At 38.5% G+C, this 13,426-nt stretch overlaps 1 protein-coding gene across 2 annotated transcripts in view; it reads right to left on the bottom strand.

The window, feature by feature from the left end:
* The window catches only part of LVRN (laeverin), a 67,203-nt gene that overhangs the window by 18,526 nt on the left and 35,251 nt on the right, over positions 1-13,426 (bottom strand). For both annotated transcript variants that reach the window (XM_043920555.1, XM_043920554.1), the window contains exons 6-12: positions 13,111-13,224; positions 6,072-6,215; positions 4,999-5,064; positions 4,840-4,905; positions 4,046-4,218; positions 2,425-2,501; positions 1,930-2,069 (exon numbers count right to left, since the gene is read on the bottom strand). In XM_043920555.1, coding sequence (XP_043776490.1) covers positions 1,930-2,069; positions 2,425-2,501; positions 4,046-4,218; positions 4,840-4,905; positions 4,999-5,064; positions 6,072-6,215; positions 13,111-13,224 — 780 coding nt within the window. The remainder of the gene's footprint in view (positions 1-1,929; positions 2,070-2,424; positions 2,502-4,045; positions 4,219-4,839; positions 4,906-4,998; positions 5,065-6,071; positions 6,216-13,110; positions 13,225-13,426) is intronic.

The raw sequence follows: 13,426 nt of genomic DNA on the forward strand, positions 1-13,426 counted from the left end.
AACAAAAAGTATACATTAATTGTATCACAACGTCCAAATTGTTGTCAGGGTACTTTTTGGCATAGAAAGCCTTAAATAAATATTACTTAGCACTATTTTGGCAATGCTGAGGTCCTCTTTTCAGTGGTATCTCTCTTCTCAAGAGTTTCCCAATTCGACACAGCACCACCAATAGAGCCTTTTGAATCATGAAAAGGAGTCAACGGCCAGCCTAATTTCTCAGGCTTCTGTTTAAGCTCCCCAAGACTGCCAGGCCACAGGACCATCTCAGCTCGTGTCCCAAGGGTCCCAAAGTTTCCGACAGCATTCCTTCAATAGCAATACCCCACCCCCGACCCCCACCAAGCATATTCATATATGTGGTCCCAGAAGATTTATCTTCACAACATCCCTTTGAGCATCTGTACAAGCCAAGCCTAATTCTTTCCTTGGCAGTAGTCACATATCTTTTCTGGCAGTAATAATAGTACTTACATTTTCTAGATTAATATTAATAGTAGAAATGTTTTGTTTGCTCAGCAATTATGTTGTAGGAATAACTGACTTCAGTTTTTCAATAAGTAAAATCTACAAGGGATTCAAGAAATCATTGCTATAATGGCATGACCTAGTGTTTCCATAGCTAAGACTGCCCTTAGAAATGAAAAAAAATTTAGCTACTCTGAAAAAGATTTTTAAATAAAGTAATTACTACAGCTGGTTTTTGTACCTTTATTCAAAAGCCCAGTGATAAATCTTTCAAAATTACTGATCATGTTCTGAATGCCTGAATTGGGTTAGGCTTCTGTTAAACATCATACATACATCATCTTATTTAATCTTCACAAGCTTTTAACATTGGTCCATCATACCCATTATTATACAGGCAAGGAATCCAAGGCATGACTGGCTAAATAAGAGGCCCAAGGTCACGCATCTGGTAAATGATGATCAAAAATACGAACACAAGTTGATCTGACCCAGAACCCAAGCTCTGCCAGTTCTGTGCACTGCCTCTCTTGCCAGAGACTCGCTGGGTGACTCACAGAAATTTTGACGACAGAGACACCTAAGATATCTTTTAGTTCAACACACTAGTTTTACAAACGGAGACTAAATGAACTGCCCCAGATTTCACAGCAGAGCCAACTCTACAGACTTCTAAGCCAGCATCCATCTCCACTAATGGAGATTTGGTTTAATTCAACCAAGTAAAGTCTGACTGATAAGAGCTAGCCAATATTTTAATTTTTATATACTGTATAATAATTTACAGTTATTTGATAACTTTAAAGTGATATTGGATTATCACTGATATCTTGTGAATTAAATTATCTCCTTGGCCAGAAGATTGAAAATACAATTTTTAGAAAATTAACATTTTCTAGCATTTATGTACTGGTACCTATTATGTGTTTAGAAAGGTTTTTGTTTTGACTTTTGCTTTGGCCACACGAGGTAGCATGGGGGAATCTTAATCCCTGACCAGGGATTGAACCTGTGTCTCTTGCATTGGGAGTACAGTGTCTTAACCACTGGACTACTAGGGAAGTCCCTAGACATCTAAAGTATTTGTTGACTTACCTTATCTCTAATTCTCACAAGGAATAAGAAAGATATGGTATTATTCCCATTTTAAAGTGAAGACATTGAAGCAGAACATTTAAGTAACTTGCCTAAGATCACAAAATTAACAGTTAATCAGAAATTATTTTGATTTTTCACTTAGAAAGGTAAAATTATTATGGAAAAGTGAGATTAATGTTCATAAACACAATACATACAACCAAAACCTCTCTTTTCTAAGAAAAAAAATCCAGCATGTCTTGGTATTGAGGGGTGGCAAAGGGGTCAGGTTCCCACCAGTCAGGTTAATAAGGGCTCAGCCTATGAAGTCTAGAGAGTACAGTATTAATGATATTCAGTAAAAGGTATAAAAATAAAACTTACCTTAGGATCTTTTTCAAGCTGTTGATTTAATTTCTTCCAACCTAATTTATCATAGTTAACTCTATAATATCCAGTCACATTCAAATTTAATATCACCCAGTCATGGTCAGAATCTGAAACTTGCATTTCAGGAAATACTTCTACAAAGAAACAAGTGAACAGTTTGAACTGGTACATTTTAAAAATATTTCACTACATGTTTTACTATGCCCTCTTAATTCTAAACAACAAATCCAGCAAAACAAAAAGTAAAGATATTCTAAAATATGTATTGATCTTACCATATAACTATATTTTTTCACATACAATAACTTTTGACTAGAAATGTTTCTTTAAAGCTCTATGTTCAACAAGAATGATCTAATATTTTACTTTTAAATAAGCTATTCAAAAGCTAGACATTTTAACATTTTATTCTCTGCTTTTATATATGTGTGTGTGTATATATATATTTGCATATATATATGAAGGTATTTTAAAAAATTTGTTACTTACTGCTGCTTTTATCTAGCCAGACTAAAGACTGTGTAGTTCCATTTTTTATCCAAAGAATAGGTATAATCCATGTATCACTTTTTGGAAAAAAATGAAAACTTCAGTTATTGTTCACACATAAGAATAAGAGCTTTGAGCCAATATTAAAAAAGATGATAAAAGGACTCAAATTCTTCAGTCATTCCTTGTGGATATACAGGACTTGGTTTTAGAATTATTCACTGTTGTTTCACAAGCCAGGTTTGGCTATTTATTTATTCTCTTGTGCCTCACAGATTTGCTTCTTCTTGCAACTCAGGGTAAGCTTCTAAGGCTCTCCTGTATCTGAAACTTTCAAGGCCTGTTTATATTCAATTATAGCCATCTGGCCTTACTCAGGGGTCATTCAAATGCTGCAGACATACCCAAAGCTATCTGGGCCAAGAAAACTGAATAATCATTTAAGAAGAAAAAGCATGACAAACATTTCAAAATGCTTTTCCACCTCAAGTTTTTTCCCAGTTTGAAAAGTGTTCAACAACAATCAGCCAGATTATTCATATTCGCTGAACGCTGGCCCTCTCCCTGTGCTGGTGGATGTGACCTGGATGAAGTCACTGACCACGAGGAGGACATTAGTCATCTGAAGACACACATTACTCGGAATGTAGACAATATTTCCAATCTTGCTCAAATGCTCGCACGTCTGGCTTCTCAGCCTTTGAACTGAGAGTCTCTGTTCATATGATAGCTAAGGCCACCTCTTCTCAAAAGTCATGAAACATCACAGGGAGAAGGGACCTGCAGGTCCCCTATTTCCCCCCCTGGGGTTTTAGAAAGAGTGGGACAACCTGAAAATGTTGGTGATGGTACATGAAAATAAATTACTCATTCGTGCTTATGCTTAATACAATGTGATCTGAGAATCAAACCCTTTATCAAAAACAGTTGAAAACTAACAAGTTAAGGAAGAAGAGGAAACAGAAGGAGAAGGTGATGACTGCTAAACCACGGTATACTTCCTATCTCATTTCACTTCTACAACAAGCCCCTGCGGTTTGTATCATTACATTTGCTTCACAGATAGGGAAACTGAAACTCAGAGATTTTAAATAAGACTAAGGTTTGAATTTGGGATCTATAACTCTAATATTTTATGTATGGTTACAAAAGCACATACACATGTGTGGGCATACATGCACAGAATTATTCCTCAAGGATATGGTCACCATTCAGCTCCATTTCTAGAGAAGGGAAGATGACCTGGCAACCAGATCCCCTTTTTTCTTAACTAACGTAAGGCCATTCAGATTCAATTTTACTGGCTTTCACACAGAATTCTGAGTAATTCATTACCTCCGTCTGAAGGACAAAAAAGAAATGCCTAACATGCAAAGCTAAGTCCCAGGGGGGGAAGCACCGCAAGAACCCTAAAGGCAGGTCTCCGGCCTCGGTCAGGACCTCAGGGGCTCTGCCCCGCCCGAGCACAGTGTCATCGTGCTCGGAGCACTGTGTCACCATCCCCGTCATCCCATGGAGGGTGTGCATCCAGGGGGAGTTACGCTTCCTCATCCATAGGCTGGTTTCCTTCTGATCAGAGCTCAGCCCCAAGGAAGGTGAAGACAGGAGCAAATCTACCTACTTGTGGCTTAGAAGAGTCTGATTTTTAACCTTGCCAAGATAAAATGGCTCCTGTTTCATGACGCCCGTGGATACATTTAAGGTGATAACTGGAAAACCACTCTGGTGTGTCCAGCTGTCCATGATGCTTTTTACTGTTGCTGGCAAAAGAATTTTACTCTGGTGATCTATGGCCTGTTTTAAAAAAAATCATCACAAAAGCGGTTATTTACCATCCAAGTCTTCTGAGGTAGCCAACTCCTAAAAGGAACCATCAATACGTAGTGATTGTATCTCTCATTTATATAGTAAAACCCAGTGGGGAATTTCTGGATCAAATTTAATTCTGTTCATCTCTGTATATATGAGTGGTTCCTTAGTTCATCCTTTCATTCAATCACTGAACACACTTTTTATGGATCTAATATATGCAGGCTCTATCCTGGGCACTAGAAACACGGTGTGTTAGTAGTCACTCAGCTGTGTTCAAAATGCCATGGGCTGTAGCACCAGGCTCCTCCATCCATGGAATTTTCCAGGCAAGAATACTAGAGTGGATTGCCATTCCCTTCTCCAGGGGACCTTCCCAACCCAGAAATTGAACCCAGGTCTCCTGCACTGCAAGCAGATTCTTTACCGTCTGAGCCACCAGGGAAGCCTGGGAATACAGTGGTGAAGACTAAAGAAGTAACCTCCGACTTAAAACAGTCTCACAGACAAGGGAAGGGGGTTTTCCTGTGGCGTCCGCATACGCACACGGCCCCGAGATCCTACAGCACAACACAGCAAAAACGCGGCAGAGAGTCAGAGAATTACCATTTGAAAATGTCTCCACAGATCATCTTGCTCAGCATTTGAGTAAGAAAAAGTCTCCAAATATGACTGTTAAAATAGAAAAGGTAAGGTTAAAGTGAATAACTTGCCAAAGCAATTCATGTTTACTGTCTTTAGGTAACAACAATTTTGCAAACTCACCTTAAGTGCGCTGATAAATATTTTCTCATTCAAGAAACTAGCTAGCATCCGGGCCAGAGACGCTCCCTAAGACATAAGCAGTTGTCCATTATTTGAATAAAATTCAGTATCTAAATACTGACACATTCCATTTTGGCATACAAGATTTTGGGCTGTGCTCCTCATTGCATTGTATACCTCAACTGAATGTCTGGGTTAACCCAAAATGTGCTAGTAAAATAAACTGTCACTGATTAATAGATAAAAGATGAGAAAATGTCCTACATATAAGAATTCAGGGTACAGAAAACTTTTTAAATTGAGAGACTCACATGACAAGTATAAATAAATAAAGGTTACCTGTCATTCCAGTTCTACAAGGATCAGCAATTAGCTACTGTGGTTGCCTACTGACAATGTCCCGGCGTGGGTGTAGGGGGTGGGCAGGGGAGAATTGAGGATGGAGAAAACTAAGAAGCATTCTTTGTTTTGAATATACTAATCCCAAGATAGTTCAGATACATATCTAAAGAAACTTTTCAATGACCCCAGATTCTTGCATCCTTCCATACACGTGTAAGTATTCATTTGAGATGTCTGTTTCCTGTGACTAGCAGTAGTCTATTTATACCTGACTGGATGTTGTCCCCAGGACCAAAACAAAACCTTCAGCTATACCCTGGCTGCCCCCTTGTCTCTTTGGAAGAGTTTCTCAGAATACTCTGAGAGGCTGTCTCCTGGGCTATAGTCCTCAGTCAGGTTCCTGAACAAAACTTAGCTCACGGCTTTTATGTTGTGTGCCTTTCTTTCAGTGACACAAGAACAAATTTCCACCAGGCAGAAGAGTTCACCTTAAAAGTATCCAGCTGTCTGTCTATATTTAAAAAGGTAGATGGCATTGAGCACCTATTATAGATTAACATTTACTAGATAAGAACTGATTTAACCACGTTTTCTGAGATCCATCTACTGAATAATATTAAGGTCTTTGTACCAAAATTGTGTAGCAGCACATTAGTCTAGAGCCCAAAGAACCCATTTTATGTAGCTTTCTGCAAGACTGCAGCACAAATACAAATGTGGAACTGTTTTACCTTGTTGTAAGTGAATAAGTCAAAGAGCTCATTTATTTCATTGGTTTCTGTGAAACTTTCCACCTTCATGGAGACGGCTCTAGACACCAGGGCGTGATCTTCTCTGAGCACACCATGTAAAATGTTAGAAAAGAAGATCTCATTCTAAAAGGAAAACATTGAGACACACTAACTCCTGAGGCATCACAGAAACAGGAAGCTCAATGCTCCTAAAATATTTTCAGAAACTATCACTGAAGAGGGGAAGAAATCAATAACTGAGAAGTGCTCTTCAGGCTACAATGTGCCAAATAAGTCAGGAGTCCTTGAATAACAAAACTCTGTGATACTTTCCTTCCCATTTGGTCTCCTTTTTTATTTCAATTAAAAAAGTCAATTACAAAAGTTAATATGGTTTCCAAGACAGTCATCTATTGGGTTGGTCAAGAAGTTTGTTTGACTTTTCCATAAGATGGGACAAACTTCTTGGCCAACCCAACACATTCCTTATGTTAGGAGGTCCCTGACCACCCAGACAGGTCCTCCAGGGAACAGCATCTCTAGGTGGTTTTAATCCTCTATAGAGTTTTATTGGCAACTTTATCAGTAATCCCTTAAAATGTATCAGTCTCTTACATGGACATTTATAAGACAAAAACAATGCCAAATTTACAAATTCACAGTGACGATGATGTAGTAATATTAGTTATTAGAAATAAATCAAAACAAACCTACAAACTGTATACTGTAATTTATAGCTCATGCATTAAGAATTTTTTTTACTGTAAAAGTGTTAGTCATTCAGTCATGTCCGACTCTTTGCAACCCCATAGAACTTCAGCCCGCCAGACTCCTCTGTCCATGGAATTCTCCAGGCAAGAATACTGGAGTGGGTAGCCATTCCCTTCTCCAGGGGATCTTCGCTATCCAAGGATCAAACCCCAGTTTCCTGCACTGTAGGCAGATTCTTTACCCTCTGAGCCACCAGAGCAACTGGCAGTTATTGAAACTTTAATAAGGTCTAGAACTCTCCAAAAGATTAGATCTCTCTTAGACATGTGACCAGGGCCATTTCTTTCTGAAGGAAAGCTAGAAGGAAAACCAAAGAAGAGTTAAGAGGTGCATGCAAAGACAGAGCCAAAGAGAGGGCAGGGGCGGCCGAGGCACACTCTGGTGAGCACCTGGAAACCACGGGAAGTCTCAGCTCCCAGGGGACTCTCTCTGCGGTCCCACATTGACTCCCTCACCCCTCAACAGTTGACTCCCTCAACCCCTCCAAACTCTGCCCCAATGCCATTTGCCAGTGTTTCAACCAACCCTCTCTAGTTAGCATATTATGTTCAGATTTATGCATACTTTGGTTAATTTATCATCAAACTCAGCTTTTCTCAAAATGAGAAAGCCTGTCATTTAGAGAAATGCATGTCAAACTTTACTGCCCATAAGGATCCCCTGGGGATCTTGTCAAATTGTATTCTAATTCAGTTAGTCTGTGCTGGGGTTGGGTTGGTTGGTTTGTTTTTCGGCAGTACCTTGAGACATGCAGGATCTTAAGTTCCCCCGACCAGGGGTGGAAACTCGTGCCCCCTCCAGTGGAAGTGTGGAGACTTAACCACTGGGCTACCAGGGAAGTCTGGGGTCTGCATTTCTACTAAACGACCAGGTGATGCTGATGTTGGCATATAGCTCAAGAACCACACTCTGAGTAGCAAAGATTTAGAGGAGGCATCTGCATAAAGTCCCACCTTACTCGTTAAGTATAGGTTTTATTAATTTAACACCTAAGAGCTCTTGAGAATGTGCACTGTCCACCCCGCTGCCATATAAACACAATGAAGAAAATAGCAAAATAAAAAACTCCTGTAAGTCCACATCCTGCAATAACTCCCATTAGAATGTTGTTAATCCAGCTCTTTCTAATCTTTCCCCCTATTTATTTATTCTTACAGTTGTAAAAACTTTTCATCTTGTTCATTTACTTATTATCACATTCATTTAGAAATTTTGCTGTCTTATCTTCATAACTACTCCTAATAATGGCTACTGTATTATAAATGAAACAAACACAAATTGGAAAGAAATAACCCCAAACTTAATCATGATTTTCACAGGGTAGATATAACTTTTGCAAAAGCAAAACACTAAAATAAACAAATGCACAGCTGCATAATACCCTTTCAGGTTGATGGACTATAATTGACTGAATCATTTGCCTAATGGGTAGGCATTTGTTTCCAGTTGTTTTTTTTTTTCTGTTATAGACAATGTATTAATGAATACTTTTGTACACATAACCTTTTCCATATTTTTCTTTCAGAATGGACTGTCTGTCTCTCTTGCGCCTGCCTGGCATAAGGTTTACATAATCTTCTTGGTGTCCTCCCAATCACACAAGAGCTGTGATGAATGAGACGAACACCTCTTACTCAACATTCCTCAGGTTTTTCTACTCTAGGCCTCCCATAAGGTGATGCTTGTCCCAGTCTGTTCTGGTCTTGTGGAAGGGAAACTCTATTGTAAAAAGCAATATCAGGTTTTTAAAAAAAATATTACCTAGCTACTGCATATAATGATTGGATAAAGTGAGTCTCTACACTCCATTTCTTTCTTCATGCAAGCTATGAGATTCCAGAGAACAAACCTATTTCTATCAGATCTATGATTATACTAAGAAATGTAACAGTATTTATTATAAAATTCGTATGGAATATCGCTGTGGTTGAAAGCACAGGGTTTGGAGTCAAGCTACCTGGGTCTGAATCCTACTTCAGCCTCCTAGGGACTGTGTGACTCATAAAAGGCAACTAATTTCATCACTCTGGAAATTCAGTTTCACCTCTGAAAATGGGGTGAACACTGTCCTCACTGGATTATTATCAGGTCTAAATTAATTTACGTAGAATTTTTAGCACTGTGACTGGCAAATAGAATATGCTCAATAAGGGTTAAGCACTACTGCGATTATATCATCATCATTAGTTCTTCAGAAGGGTGGATCAGATATTGTACATAACACACTCTAAGCACATAAGGAATGCTTAGTAAATGATGGTTGTCACAACAGTGCCCACTAAATACTCAATCTACTGAATGACTGCATGAAACTTTCTTACAGATGAGGAAGGAAAGCTCAGAAGTGTTCGACTACTTGCCTCAGCTTACAGTGATCATGGAAACATAGCGAGATCTGACTGACTGCAAGGCCCCTACGTGCCCCTTGCCTCCACGAGAGCTGCTGCTTCCTTAGACCAGTCAGAAGAGGGATGCTGAAAAGTCAGTGAGTACCAATGTTAGAGCTGGAGCTTCGGGGGTCAAGAAACCAACTGGAATGTTCTGAATCCTTGACCATGACCCATTCATCTTGTATGTTAATAGCTTTCAGCTGAAATTAGACTAGAATTAGAAAAAATGGAAATCTGTTTCTGCATATGTTTCTGTGATGCTCTTTACTCACTTTCAATCTAATGACTGATTCAAAGGAAGCTAAAGTTCTGATCTCTTAAAGACCATTCAAACAAAGCCTTAAGCTTTTTAAAAACAAAGCTCATGGCAATTTTTTCAAGCTCCAAGATCTGATACTCTTCTGGCAAGGGTTATGGTTCACTCAGCTCTACAAGTGATTGAGAAATGTACACTCAGAAAACAGTGATTAAGAACCAATGACAAAAAGAAATAAAACTAAATGATATGAGAGGATAATCTTACCATCTTAGCTTCAAAAACATTGGTAACATGTTTTCATCAATGTTTTCCAGATATGATAATATATTAGCCATTGTTGTTGCATTAAAAGGTAACTGAAATTTATAGTATAGTCAATAAAGGACATACAGGTGAATCTAATTATTTTAAGGACTGGAATGTCTTTCCATATTGACTCTCAGCACAGAGGTAATTTGGGGTACAACCAAATGCTTTCAAAAGTAGTTACAGATGACACTAACCATGTGTAGATGCTACTTTATAAAAGAGAGATATAAACAATTTCATAGGTGTAGCATATATGGAAGGACTAAGACTTGCTGTGTATATATATATAGTTCGAATATATGAAGAGAGTCATAATGAACACGCTCACACACCATAAGCCCTTGAGAATGAGAGCACTACCAGCGGTTTTCCTGGGGTTAAAGCACGGGCTTTCAGCTAGAGAAACCTGGAACTGAATCTCATCTCTGACCTTTAACAACTGTGAAATCTTGGACAACTTACCTAATACTTATACCCTCAGTTTCCTCAATAGGAGATAGAAAAAATAACAACTATACTCATAGGATTATCTTGAAGATTGATGAAGATGATATATGTATAAGACTCACACTACCAGGCAGTTAAGTCCCAAGTGCTCAGTGAATGGCATTAAATAATATTTTTGATTATTTATTAATATTTATTATCACCATTATCCTCATCTTCAGCCTAGACCCAGATCACTGGAATGTAATCACAGTTTCACCTCAAGCAGGCAAATGACTTTGGGCAAGTCAATTAACCTTTCAGTACTTCATTCTGCAGATCTATATAATGATGTCTAGCCCAGGGGAGGAAGAGCAGGGGTACTGTAGAGTGCCTGGACTGTGTGCCGGTGGGCATTTTATAAGATGTCCACAAAGGGTAGGAGGAAAATTCTGAAAGAGATGGGAATACCAGACCATCTGACCTGCCTCTTGAGAAACCAGTATGCAGGTCAGGAAGCAACAGTTAGAACTGGACATGGAACAACAGACTGGTTCCAAATAGGAAAAGAAGTATGTCAAGGCTGTATATTGTCACCCTGCTTATGTAACTTATATGCAAAGTACATCATGAGAAATGCTGGGCTGGAGGAAGCACAAGCTGGAATTAAGATTGCCGGGAGAAATATCAATAACCTCAGATATGCAGATGACACCACCCTTATGGCAGAAAGTGAAGAAGAACTAAAGAGCCTCTTGATGAAAGTGAAAGAGGAGAGTGAAAAAGTTGGCTTAAAGCTCAACATTCAGAAAACGAAGATCATAGCATCTGGTCCTTCATGGCAAATAGATGGGGAAACAGTGGAAACAGTGGCTGACTTTATTTTTCTGGGCTCCAAAATCACTGAAGACGGTGATTGCAGCCATGAAATTAAAAGACGCTTACTCCTTGGAAGGAAAGTTATGACCAACTTAGACAGCATATTAAAAAGCAGAGACATCACTTTGTCAGCAAAGGTCTGTCTAGTCAAGGCTAAGGTTTTTCCAGTGGTCACGTATGGATGTGAGAGTTGGACTGTGAAGAAAGCTGAGCGCCAAAAAATTGATGTTTTTGAACTGTGGTGTTGGAGAAGACTCTTGAGAGTCCCTTGGACTGCAAGGAGATCCAACCAGTCCATCCTAAAGGAGATCAGTCCTGGGTGTTCATTGGAAGGACTGATGCTGAAGCTGAAACTCCAGTACTTTTGCCACCTCATGCGAAGAGTTGACTCATTGGAAAAGACCCTGATGTGGGAGGGATTGGGGGCAGGAGGAGAAGGGACGACAGAAGATGAGATGGTTGGATGGCATCACCGACTCAATGGACATGGGTTTGAGTGGACTCTGGGAGTTGGTGATGGACAGGGAGGCCTGGCGTGCTGCGATTCATGGGGCTGCAAAGAGTCGGAGATGACTGAGCGACTGAACTGAACTGAACTTTCAAAGTGGCATGGAACTGGGGCAGTAAAAGACTACTACATCAGTGCTCCTCAGAAGCCACAATTTCACAAACAGGTTAAAAAAAAGATTTTTTTTAAAGTTTCTGTGCGCCCAAGAGAGGTCTGTCAATTTTTTATTCTTTCAACTTTTTAATAAGCAAAAGATAAACATCATCTATCTTCTTCCTTTCATAAAAGAGGGAAAAGTTTACAACCAATATAATATTAATGGGCTTCCCTGGTGGCTCAGACAGTAAAGAATCTGTCTGCGATGAGGGAGACCCGGGTTTGATCCCTGGTTGGGAAGATCCCCTGGAGAAGAGAATGGCAACCTACTCCAGTATTCTTGCCTGGAGAATTCCATGGACAGAGGAGCCTGGCAGGCTATATAGTCCACGGGATCGCAAAGAGTTGGACACGAGTGAGCAACTTTCACTTTCATAATAATAGAAAGAACAATCTTAGATTCTCCTTCAAAGTGAATAAATTTAGCCTGTGAAGATCTGACCAGTGGAAATCAGCATGTCAAACATCAATACACTTTAATGAGCAAGGGCATGGAGAGAAGAAAAAGAGGCCCGAAGTAGAGCCTTGGAAACACTTGGGAGGGGAGAGGACAAAAAGACCCAGAAAGAGGAGCAGAAAGAGCAGCTCAGAGCATCAGAGAGATGACGGGAGGCGGGAACAGAGAGGAAGAAAGAAACCCTGACTTGGTGGGAAGAAATGAGGTCTGTGTCAAAGATCATATTAAATCTAAATATTTAAACACTTAAATCAATATCATGCCATTCTGAAAGCATTACCTAACTACTCTAAATAAAATATTAGAAATATAACTTTCAATTCAGATTTGCATACACATAAATTAATTTTCCATGTTACTATTTACTCAACATAGCAAAAGATTATCAGCTATAATAGATACAATGTCAGCTATGAGTATCATATGCAATATCAGCTATATTATGGGTAATATAACATAGCATATTACTTAATATTAAAGTTGTAGACTACTGATTGCAAGTGCTTTAAAATTCAGTCTAGGTAGAAATAAATGAAAATAACCTAAAATCTAATAGTAGGGAAAATATCTTATAAAGTTATATGATAAAATACTAGGCAACACTTAAAAATCTTATTTTCAAGAATGATCTAATGACCTGTGGAAAAGCTTTTGATATAGTATGAAGTAGACAGGGCATTACACATTTCTGCGTAATTTTCACTTCTAGGAATATTTACAATAATAAAAGCCTGACAAAAGAAAACAAATCAAAAAGATAACATTGAAAAAAAAAAAAAAAGACAACATTGATCATCTCTGATTTTACACACTTTCAACAATGAAAATTAACTACTATTATAATTAGAAGAATAATTATAAATTAATTCAACAGACATACTTACCCTTGGGAGTTTAGGATTGAAGTGGTTAATTATCCCAAATTCAAAATAAGATGCAAAACCTTCATTGAGCCAGATATTATTCCACCAATTCATGGTAACCAAGTTTCCAAACCACTTTTGGAGTTGGGGATAAAAAGAACAATCTTAACTTCAATTTAAGTAATATTTATTGTAATTACATGTTAAATAAATGTAAGGTCAAAGACAAAATTAACTGTAATTTGCTATCAGTGATAAAACTTGAAAACAGGACTCCAAAATCATGTTGTTGTTTTATTAATAACATGAAGTCACTCATGTATTTCTGTAAAATTTC

This window comes from Cervus elaphus, chromosome 12 (genome assembly GCF_910594005.1).
Source record: "Cervus elaphus chromosome 12, mCerEla1.1, whole genome shotgun sequence".
NCBI classification, from domain to species: Eukaryota; Metazoa; Chordata; class Mammalia; order Artiodactyla; family Cervidae; genus Cervus; species Cervus elaphus.